This window comes from Thamnophis elegans, chromosome 4 (genome assembly GCF_009769535.1).
Source record: "Thamnophis elegans isolate rThaEle1 chromosome 4, rThaEle1.pri, whole genome shotgun sequence".
NCBI classification, from domain to species: domain Eukaryota; kingdom Metazoa; phylum Chordata; class Lepidosauria; order Squamata; family Colubridae; genus Thamnophis; species Thamnophis elegans.
In genome coordinates this window covers 124,617,270-124,629,440 of record NC_045544.1, presented here as the reverse complement: position 1 = coordinate 124,629,440, position 12,171 = coordinate 124,617,270, and the positions used below count along the sequence as shown (strand labels likewise).

The 12,171-nt window shown below is 43.0% G+C and overlaps 1 protein-coding gene across 2 annotated transcripts in view; it reads right to left on the bottom strand.

Annotated features, from left to right (window-relative positions):
* SPNS2 (sphingolipid transporter 2) overlaps window positions 1-12,171 on the bottom strand; it is a 102,192-nt gene that overhangs the window by 14,154 nt on the left and 75,867 nt on the right. The window contains exons 10-11 of one of the 2 annotated variants that reach the window (XM_032217178.1): window positions 9,606-9,769; window positions 6,020-6,102 (exon numbers count right to left, since the gene is read on the bottom strand). In XM_032217178.1, coding sequence (XP_032073069.1) covers window positions 6,042-6,102; window positions 9,606-9,769 — 225 coding nt within the window. In that variant the 3' untranslated portion in view covers window positions 6,020-6,041. Of the gene's footprint in view, window positions 1-6,019; window positions 6,103-9,605; window positions 9,770-12,171 lie in introns of those variants that run through there. The other variant, XM_032217179.1, reaches the window with a different exon arrangement.

Here is a 12,171-nt window from a genome sequence, read left to right as displayed (position 1 = left end):
TCTTGGTGTCATCCAGGGCTAAATATATGATCTCTGTATAATCTAGCTAAAAGTATGCCTGGAAGGACACCCAGGCGTTTCAGCATTTATCAACAGCTGATTTTAAATATGATTATAGGGTAGCAAAGAGCTATTAATAGGTATTATTTAATCTCAACAATCCCAGATTTATAAATAATAGGTCTTCTCATTCCCTGCTTGTTTAGGTCAGTTAGTGTATATTAAAAAAATCCATGCCCAGATTTATTTCTTAGCAAATCCTGTGACTTCACCGTATCCCTTTTAGTGACACTGCATATCTGGATGGCCTCCTATAACCCTTCAAAGGGTCACAGAGTTCAGTTGTAATCCAACCTCCCTCCCAGATTATCTAATTCTGAACTAGGAGATGGATCAGATTTATGGAGAGACCATGAGAGAAACAAAGCGGTTAAAGAAGTAACAGATCTACTGTTGTAGAACCACAAGAAACTTCAGCAGAACCTTCAGCCAAGAAAGATCTTAATTAATGGAAAATGCACATTCCCAAACGGTCTTTTTGTGCCTGGAAAGGAGGCAGCATTTCACTTCTAATTTAAAGGCATTCTTGGAATGATTCCCCAAGGCACCACTATCATTTGCAAATTGTTACATCAGAAGACATTAGCCATGGAACATCAGTCCAAGGACCACAGCATCAGCTGCAGAAGTGGCTGGTTATCACGCCAAAGACCCCAGATGAAATCTTGACTTCTCCTTGAAGGTATGAGAAAGGTTATCACGTAAAACATGGGACTGGCTAATGCTTAAGTTAGCACAATATACTAAGGTATGAAAAAGCTACAGGTTCACAAAATGCAATTGTTGTGTTAATGTAACACGCTTTGCCCTGATGGTGCAGTGATTAGAATGTGGGATTGCAGGCAAACTCTGCCCACAGCCTGGAGTTTGATCCCGATGGGGCTGAAGATTGACTCACCCTTCCATGTTGGTAAGATGAGAACCCAAATGGTTGGGGGCAATATGGTGACAGAGAGTGCTGTATAGCAGTATGAGGCAGTACATGTCTATAAGTCTATTGCTATTGCTATTTGCCCATACATGAGATTATGGTTTAAAGAAGGGTATCCAAACTTGGGAACTTTAAGACTTGTAGACTTCAACTCCCAGAATTTCCCAGCCAGCATTCTGGGAGTTGAAGTCCACAAGTCTTAAAGTTCCCAAGTTTGGACACCCCTGCTTTAAAGTGATGGGCTGGCTCACTCTAAATTGAGGATGTTGTGCAAACTTCTAGTGGCAATACTGAGCTAGATTTAATTCAATATTAAGCAACTTCCTCTGTTCTCATCTCTCTCTCTTCACCTAGAAAAAATTGGAAGATCACCCAACTAGCTGTTTTGCTGATAAATATTTCCACAGTCTCTGCCCCAGATCCTGTGCTACTGCAGTTCTATAGATTAGTAGCAAAACTGCCCAGAGTCATGCTTCTCTGTGAGATGGGTGGCACATACTGTATTTTTCAGAGTATAAGATGCACCAGAGTATACGATGCACCAAGGTTTTGAAGAGGCACATTTTTTAAAAAAGTAGGCAGTTAGATAGAGGGATAGACAGAGAGAGAAAGAGAGAGAAATACAGTAGATAGGGAAAGAGAGAGAGTAGTTAGGTAGGTAGGTAGATAAAGGGATAGAGAGAGAGAAGGTAGGTAGGTAGTTAGGTAGGTAGGTAGAGGGATAGAGAGAGAGAAATACAGTAGATAGGTAGGGAGAGAGAGAGAGAGTAGTTAGGTAGGTAGGTAGAGGGATAGAGAGAGAGAAATACAGTAGATAGGTAGGGAGAGAGAGAGAGAGTAGTTAGGTAGGTAGGTAGAGGAATAGAGAGAGAGAGAGAGAAAGAGATAGAGAGAGAGAAATACAGTAAGTAGGTAGGGAGAGAGTGTGTAGGTAGGTAGGTAGAGGGATATATATATATGTGTGTGTGTCTGTGTCTGTGTGTAGCATTTGTGCTGACTATATATATATATACACACACACACATACACACAAATACTACACAAATGTAACAAAGGCAACAGTAAAATATTGGGCTTTCTGTCTGGATGGTCTCTTGTGACGAGCCGATGGACAGAGAATGGAAGCAGTTAGCTTCCTCCCATAATTGGGGCATACCAGGGGTTGTGACTTTTCATCCTCCTAGAGACTTGAGGAAAGCCTCCAAAGCCTGGGGAAGGCAAAAACCGCCCCTCTGCCATGATGCAGGAGGCCGACTAGGCCATGCCCACCATGGTCACGCCCACCCAGCAACCGGCAGAGAACCTGTTGCTGCAATTTTGGAAGCCCACCCCCTGCAGCTGAGTGTGTGTAAAAACAGCAACCTTCCGAGTTTGGAATCAAATGTAGATTGGTCACACAAAACAAACCAGAGAGTTTGGCCAGTGATGTTATTTAGCTGTATAATTTCATCTGATATTTGATCTTCTTTGGGACAGAGGGGTACCCATGCGTCACTTCTGCTTCCCATAACCAATGCTTCCAGGAATACTGCTTAGAAACCCTCTACGCAGGCCAAACTTTGACGGTAGAAAGATCCCACAAGGCAGCTGCCAATTGTCTGAATTACACCACTGGGCTGGATTCCCAAATTCAAGCCATTATCAAACGACCCTTTAGATAAACCTAAAAAGCCACCAATAACTTTTTTCACCCTGCCTTGTCCAAGTTTACTAACTGCTGTGATGCTTCTAACTTCTTAATGCAAAAAGACCAGTCTCTTTTCTTTCCTGTTTATAAGGTGTCACTTATTCCTTATTTTCTACCACAAAAGGGCCAGGTTAGCGTGCCCCTTTACACATTTTTAAACTTTACAGTTGCACAGAGACATATAATAGACTGAGAAAAATACACAGCTCCTTCCTATAAAAATAAGTTACCTGCCTAAAGAAGAGGGAAATAAACATACCAAGCAGGGACCAAACGAAACAAGACAAAAAGATTTTTTTAACACCATCTACCCTGACATTGAGAAAGATTGAATGCAAAAGAAGAAGGGGATGGCAGAAGATGAGATGATTAGAGACTGTCATTGACACACATCCTAGGATCACATGACTGCCATATATGACCTTCCCCACTGGCTTCCAACAGGCAGTCAATGGGAGAAGCTGTATTCTGTTAACAACCCTGTGATTCACTTAACAATTGAAGCGATCGGCTTAACCATGGCAAAATGGTTCTAAAATCAGGTGCGACTCACTTAACCGCTGTTTTGCTTAGCAGTGGGAATTCTGGTCCCAATTGTGATCATATGTTGAGAATTGTTTATAGCAGGGGTGTCACACTCAAGGCCGGCGGACTGGATGCGACCCGCAATGGGGTTGGATTTGGCTCGTGGGGCCATTCTGGAAAATGTACAAATGGCCCACGTCACTTCAGTCCGGTCTACCCAATGTGGCTTCGGTCCAGTCTACCCAGTGCAAAGAGGAAACATGCCAGCAGTTTGGGGAGTGGTGTCAAGCTGGCCACAGCTACCCAGTTTGCCCCCTGCTCCCTGCAAGGTCAACTACAGCCCTGATGCGGGCCTCAATGAAATTGAGTTTGACACCTCTAGTGAGCTTGTGAAGTTGGTGGGTCACTACGAGAACAGATTGTTAGAAGGGCCCGGGGTCTGATCCAACAGGGTGCTGTTTACATCCTTATGTTGTTAAAAATGAATTAACAGCCACCACAAACTTGGAGCTGCAGTTGTATCACTTCCTCAATAGGGTTAAATAATCATAGAATTCACGCCTTACTAATCATTTGTTTCAAAGCTGCCTCTGATACGCAAGAGAGGCAGCTTTTAGGGAAACAGTCCTTGCTCACAGAGATTCTTTTCTCATCCCTCTTCCTTCCTCTGTAGCTTAGTAGGTTTGCCAATTCTCCCTGTGCCCAATAATTTCCTTAATTTCAGGTCTTGCAGCCAGATTTGCCATTTTTTTAAAAAAGAAAAGAAAAGAAAAATCCCCTTTTGTTTACTTTTAAATCCCTGAAGGCTGGTAACACTGCATTCCTTCCACACCACGAAACTTGCAATACTTTGCAGACAGAGATTAAGTCAAGCCTGCATCCATACAGATAAACAGATATTTAAAAACAGTTCTAAAGATACAGAAAGTGGTGGGACAGACTGTCTCAGGGACTGGGACCAGGGGTTTCATGCCTTGCAGATAATGATGATGAAAATAATATCTTTAACACCGTCAAGGATCACTATCTACCCTGTCCAAGACCTTTCGATAGGTGAATAAATGCCAAAGCCAGTTAAAACATCCAGCTGACTGTGCAACCAACAACAACAACATTGCATTGAGTTTGCATTTCTAGACTCTCTTTTTATAGACAACTCAAGGAAGCTTGCATGGTTTTGGGGGTGTGGAATCTCTCCAAATTCTACCATACAATCTACCCTGTTAGGGAGGTTGGGCTGGGGAAAAAAGGCTGCTGTGAAATCACACTACAAATTTTGTAGTCAGTGGGGAACTTGGATCTGAGTGTATTCAGTCCATCATTTTAACTACTACACGACACCAGCTAGAGAGGTTTTTTGGGGGGCAACTTTTTAAAGATGCTGAAATTTTGCACCTGGCTATATACTCTACAAAAGAGGCACAGTGGCCTAGTGGTTAAGATCAGTGGTGGGATTCCTTCCTGCCTCCCTTACAGGATTAGCCCTGCAAAGTGGAAAAAACAAAACAAAATGAGATTTCTTCTAACAACCGGTTCTCCAAAACTGCTTAGAAAGCTTAACAACCGGTTCTCCCGAATAGATGCGAACTGGCTGAATCCCACCACTGGTTAAGATGCCGGGCTTGTCAACCCAAAGGTTGAGGGTGCAAGACCCAAGCATCTTGTGATGAGGTGAGCTTCTGTCCTTGCCCCAACTCTTGCCCACCTAGCAATTTGAAAGCATGCAAACGCGAGTAGATAAATAGGTATCATTTTGGTTTGAAGGTACCAGCATTCAATATATCCTATAATCATGCTGGCCACATGACCATGGAAGCATCTTTGGAAATGAAGAGGAGCACTGACCCCTAAAGTCAGACACAACTGGACAGGGAAACATTTACCTTCATATACTCCACATCAGTGTTTTTCAAACTTGGCAATTTTAACAGGTACGGATTTTAATTTCCACAATTCCTCAGTCAGCATGCTAGCTGAGGAATTGTGGGAATTAATGTCCACACATGGTAAAGTTGCCAACTTTGAAAAACACTGCACTATGTTAAACAAGGAGCTGGACTAAATGATCTCCAAGATATTTTGTAAGTCTAGGATTAGGGACCAGTTATAATATGAAATGGATAAGACAAAATAAATTGCAGAACTGTATCCACAATTAAAATTCATGGAAGTCTCCTTCACCACACAACCAACTATATTGCTAGTCCTCATCGTCTCATATATCCTCCGAGTTAGAATTTCAGAGGTTGTGGGTAGGGTGAGGATTTACCACAATGCATCACTTCTTGCTTAGCAAAAGTAGAATATGCAAAATTGTTGAGCTGCAGACAATATTTTTGTCATTTAAACCCAGAATTTCTTTATGCAGAATTCTATTATCTTTCATGGCTTGGATGTGCATTACAATGCGAGGAAGTCTGATCATCAGCTAGGCTAAGCCGCAGAGGAACTGGGATGAATTATAAATCTAAATTCATAATAGGCTTTTAAAAAATGTAGGAATCAAAATCTGCCTCCAAATATTTTACATAACATAAGAGCTGCCCCACAAACATGCTGACCGAGCCACATATATTTAAAACATCTGCCCACAAAACCAAAACAAGTCAAATCAAAGTAGCTTAATCCAGAATTATTTTCTCCCTGATGAAGTCAATTCAGTGTCGTGTTTCTGAGTTTTCTTTTAGAATCAGATAAACACACACACACACCATAAACAAACATACTCCAAATAGACAGCAGGTTGTCCCTATTTGTCCTGGCAAGCATGTACAGAAACTTTCCAAAAGACAACAAAACACATACACACATGAACTAACCCCAAACATCTCGTGTCTTTCATGTGGCAGCATCTTCTGAGTTACTGGAGTTGCCAATGGTGAGATGATCCAAATCCATGCTGAAAAACATGAGCCCAGATTTGGGTCTCTTTTTAACCAACTATAGGAAACCCTCAGGAAGCATAGCCTTTAAAGCAGCTAGATGGACTTTAGCAATTGTCCATTGGTCTCAACTGCCTGACAAGGGAACTATGACAATAAATATGCCATCTAAGAAAAGAGGAAGCATCAGTGGTGTTTATTTCTGGATTTGGAGCTCCTCCTCACAGTCATTTATGCTTTGGTCCCTTCCTGATTGGATTTCTGAAATGTGTGTTGCATGGGATTGTCCTTGAAGGCCATCCAGAAGTTGCAACTGATCCAGAATATAACACTATGTGCAGAAATAGTACATTTTGGTACACCTACGTAACAACACTACTCTCTGAACTGCACTGGATCCTAATAGGATTTCAAATGCAACTTGCGTTTCTAGTTATCATTTATGGGTTCCACCACAAATCCACGGTAGACTAAAGCACGCTCGACGAAAGCGCGTATGTGACGTCATCACAGCGCAACGAAAACGGCACACTGTGAGCGGTAAATTTAAAATTAACGCGAAAACCTTACCCTAACCCCCCCAAACCTAACCCTAAACCTAACCCTAAGCCTAACCCTTAACCTAACCCTAAACCTAACCCTAAACCTAACCCTAAACCTAACCCTAAACCTAACGCTAACGCTAACCCTTAACCTAACCCTAAACCTAACCCTAACGCTTAACGTAACCCTAAACCTAACCCTAACCCTAACCCTTAACCTAACCCTAACCCTAAACCTAACCCTTACCTTTATGTGAATCGGCTTGCTTTAATTTTATTTTAATTTAATTTATTTTTAATTTTATTTGTCGCGCTGCTGATGACGTCACGTACACGCTTTGATCAGGCGCGCTTTAGTGGACCGCGGTTTTGACGGGTCACGCATTTATGAACCCCTATAAAAGTGGGAAGAAGACAACGGCAAAGCACTATAGTTGTTGTCCAGTCACTAAGTCATGTCTTTGCGATCCCTTGGACCACAGCATGCCGGGCCCCTCTGCCTTCCATTGCCTCCTAGAGTTTGCCCAAATGTATGTTGAGTGTGTTGATGATGCTATCTAATCACTCCATCCTTTGCTCTCCCCTTCTCCTTTTGCTCCCAAAGCAGCATCATAGCACTTCTACCAAAAAAAAAAAAAAACAACCCCACCTCACATGGACTATCAGGAGCAACAAAGCAGCAGTAACAGAAGTAAGGAGAAAGAAGGAGTTATAATCTCTCTTCTTCTAGATATTGTGCACCGAAAAGGAGAGAAAGCAACTGAACGGTGGAAAGGCCCCCATAGATAAAGGTAAAGGTTCCCCTCGCACATACAGTATGTACTACTCTTTCCCATCTCTAGGGGGTGGTGTTCATCTCCGTTTCAAAGCCGAAGAGCCAGCGCTGTCCGAAGAGGTCTCAATGGTCATGTGGACGGAATGACTAAAAGCCGAAGGCGCACGGAATGCTGTTCCTTCCCAAAGGTGGTCCCTATTTTTCTACTTGCATTTTTACATGCTTTCAAACTGCTAGGTTGGCAGAAGCTGGGACAAGTCAACAGGAGCTCACTCTGTTATGTGGTGCTAAGGATTCGAACCACCGGAACTGCAAACCTTTCTGATCAACAAGTTCAGCATCTTAGCCACTGAGCCACCACGTCCCTCAAAAGACTGGGGGGGAAAGACTGAAAAAAAAAAGACTCAAAAGATTGATCTACTAGCAAATCTGGAAATGGTAACTCTTTCATTATTAGAGAGTCTGCACGCACACAATCTCGCACCCTCAACTTCTTGAACTGGAGCTTCAAGTTGTTCATATTGGAAATAGTACATATGTACAATAGTACAATATGTACAATAGTACATATTGGAAATAGTACATTTTGGTACACCTACGTAACAACACTACTCTCTGAACTGCACTGGATCCTAATAGGATTTCAAATGCAACTTGCGTTTCTAGTTATCATTTATAGGTTCCACCACAAATCCACGGTAGACTAAAGCACGCTCGACGAAAGCGCGTATGTGACGTCATCACAGCGCAACGAAAACGGCACACTGTGAGCGGTAAATTTAAAATTAACGCGAAAACCTTACCCTAACCCCCCCAAACCTAACCCTAAACCTAACCCTAAGCCTAACCCTTAACCTAACCCTAAACCTAACGCTAAACCTAACCCTAAACCTAACGCTAACGCTAACCCTTAACCTAACCCTAAACCTAACCCTAACGCTTAACGTAACCCTAAACCTAACCCTAACCCTAACCCTTAACCTAACCCTAACCCTAAACCTAACCCTTACCTTTATGTGAATCGGCTTGCTTTAATTTTATTTTAATTTTAATTTAATTTATTTTTAATTTTATTTGTCGCGCTGCTGATGACGTCATGTACACGCTTTGATCGGGCGCGCTTTAGTGGACCGCGGTTTTGACGGGTCACGCATTTATGAGCCCCTATAAAAGTGGGAAGAAGACAACGGCAAAGCACTATAGTTGTTGTCCAGTCACTAAGTCATGTCTTTGCGATCCCTTGGACCACAGCATGCCGGGCCCCTCTGCCTTCCATTGCCTCCTAGAGTTTGCCCAAATGTATGTTGAGTGTGTTGATGATACTATCTAATCACTCCATCCTTTGCTCTCCCCTTCTCCTTTTGCTCCCAAAGCAGCATCATAGCACTTCTACCAAAAAAAAAAAAAAAAACCCCACCTCACATGGACTATCAGGAGCAACAAAGCAGCAGTAACAGAAGTAAGGAGAAAGAAGGAGTTATAATCTCTCTTCTTCTAGATATTGTGCACCGAAAAGGAGAGAAAGCAACTGAACGGTGGAAAGGCCCCCATAGATAAAGGTAAAGGTTCCCCTCGCACATACAGTATGTACTACTCTTTCCCATCTCTAGGGGGTGGTGTTCATCTCCGTTTCAAAGCCGAAGAGCCAGCGCTGTCCGAAGAGGTCTCAATGGTCATGTGGACGGAATGACTAAAAGCCGAAGGCGCACGGAATGCTGTTCCTTCCCACCAAAGGTGGTCCCTATTTTTCTACTTGCATTTTTACATGCTTTCAAACTGCTAGGTTGGCAGAAGCTGGGACAAGTCAACAGGAGCTCACTCTGTTATGTGGTGCTAAGGATTCGAACCACCGGAACTGCAAACCTTTCTGATCAACAAGTTCAGCATCTTAGCCACTGAGCCACCACGTCCCTCAAAAGACTGGGGGGGGGGGGAAGACTGAAAAAAAAAAGACTCAAAAGATTGATCTACTAGCAAATCTGGAAATGGTAACTCTTTCATTATTAGAGAGTCTGCACGCACACAATCTCGCACCCTCAACTTCTTGAACTGGAGCTTCAAGTTGTTCATATTGGAAGTCCACCCATGCCTCTTCACATTGGTTAAATTGGATACCAGTGCCAAAATGGCCAATGACAATGCCCTTCTTTAAAAATAAAACACATGCGGTTTTCCTTTTTCCACACCACAGAGAGGTACTCACTGTTGCTCAGCTTTGGCTCTGTCGCTTAGGAAGAAGAGGGCCGTGGCCAGGAAAAACATCCCCCCGAGGACCACAACAAAAGGGCACAGCATCAGCGCATAGCCTAAACTGAGGAATTCCCAGAGTGGAGACTCCTTTGTGCTCTGCCGTATCACATCGGAGATCTAGAAAGGAAAAGTAGGGGGTGGAGGGGGTGGAAAGAGAAGGAACAGACAGAGATAAGCCTATTTATGGACGTTCTCTTTGTCACCAACATAGTTTATTTGAAATGGGATGGGGGAAACCAAGCGCTTCCTTGCCAAGATTTGCTAGACTTACTCAGTTTTGCACAGAAAAACAAATCCTGACATTCTTACAGTTAACTAGATGGCTCCTCCCATGACTCTTAGGCAGGATTTCCCATTGTGTTGTTTTTCTCTTCTTGTTGGCATTAGTCTCTGCACAAGTGGCTGTAGCCACCAGACTAGATCCTCCAGGGATAAGAGGATGGTGGGAACCCTTGTTCAACGACAAACCACTGATTTTTCCCAGCGGCAAAAATCCCAGTTGCCAACTTTGGCACCTTCTATTAAAAATTCTGAAGGGGGCATGATGGTTCAAAGGTTAAAGATTAAAGATGCTGAGCTTGTCAGCTAGAAAGCAGAAAGCCCAGGTTCGAGTGCTGCACAAGGAAGTGAGCTCCCATTCCTTGCCTCAGCTCCTACCCACCTGCCAGTTCGAAAGCATGCAAGTGTGAGTAGATTAATAGGTACCACTTTGGTGGGAAGGTACGGTAACAACTTTCCATGTGTTTTTGACACATAGCTATGCTGGCCACATGACCATGGAAACATTTGGGATATAAGCTAAGCCAACAGTCTTGGGACAACATTGGCTCTTTGGCCAATAAATGGAAATGACCACTGCACCCTAGAATCGGACAGGACTAGACAGGGAAATCTTTGCCTTTTACTGTCAACTAAGGGAAACTTCACCGGAAACTGTTCTGATCGAGTCTTCCCCCAAAAGCAGGAGGCAGAGTCCTGGTCCCGACAAAACCCCTTTTATTAAACGAATGTGAATTTCTCTCATTCACATTCAGCAAAGGCCTGGCAAACAGTCTTTCAAAGGAGTAATTATGACTACAGACCTTATCTATCTTAGAAAGCTGCCATGTAAATATTTTCCAAATGAGGTGCTGTGCAAGGAGAGATTGGGCACAGAGTCTCTGAGATTCACAGACAGATCTTCACACTCCTGAAATGAATCTAATGAACGAATGAACAAATTGTTTCCTGCAAAAGCCCACTCCCCTTTTGCTCCTCTTTTATTTCCTATGGGATGGGCCAATCATCTTCCACCTGTGGCTTTACTCCCAAGTCAAGCCTTGTTCCTTAACTGTTCTTTTCTTCTGGCAGCTCTGCACATGCACGCACTGGGAACAGGCTCTAGCTGTTCCTCTGCCTCACTGCTGTCTAGCTCCATAGGCACCTGATCACTGCCAGATGGCCTCGGCCCCATCTCTGCCTCTGACACAGAGCCCTCATCCGAGCCTTCCCCAGCCTCCAGGACTGGCCCATGTTCCTCCCCAACCTCCTCACTGTCTGACTCTGCTGCCAGCTCTGCTGGCCGCTGGGGGGCCACAACAGAAACTTGGTAGAGCTGACACTTTTCAGTGTTAAAGGAATCCATTACCTGTTGCCATATCAGGCATTTTCCTAGGTTCAACATCTAAGGCTCAACTCAAATTCATTTACTGGGCAATCTCTTTGTACACAGAGTCTTCATTTAGAACTGGGGTGAAGTTACATTGGAACACGCGTTTTGCTTCAGATTCCAACTAGGCAAACTCCAGATAGAGTTGGGAAAATCCCAGATCATAGTAGACAATCTGGGCTAGATGTCTAAATAATATCAGGCAATAAGCATACATTTATTTTAATGATTGGAGGAAGCAAGGGAAACAATATGCTCTGTGGCCCCAATTTAGCACCACATTTGGCATGTGGGTGTATCCATGTGTTTGTGTTTTAGAACTACCGTGAGTAATAGTGTGAACTAAAACTAGGATGCTTAACATAGAGGAGTCTTCTAAGTAACTAGCTCCCTCTTGAAGTGTTAAGTGGTGATGTCAGTTACTTTTCCATGTCATTTCCCTAATGCAGAAGTGGGAGAAGCTTATCTGTGTTAGAAAGACTGTGTTAAAAAATACCCTACCCATCCCTTATCACATTGGGGAGGTTTTCTAATTATCTGCAAATGGCATCATTTTGTCTGGGTTAGCACCATGATTTGGAACATTCCCCCCCCCCCCAATATTTTCTGTAGCATCAAGGATGGTGAGGATAATAGGAGAAGAAAGAAATATATAGGAAACTTTAAAATAAATTATTTTAAATTAAAAATTACAGCAGAAGTTAGAAAGTCACCTTAAAAATGTGGATCTGAAGAAGCAGAAAACTGTGTCGTGCCAAAAACACTTCGTTCCTATGCCTCTTTCTGGATTCATTAATGATACTTTATTTTCTTCTTCTGTAGATGTGTGGCTAAGTTCATTCAACAAAGGGCACAACTTCAGACAAAGAAT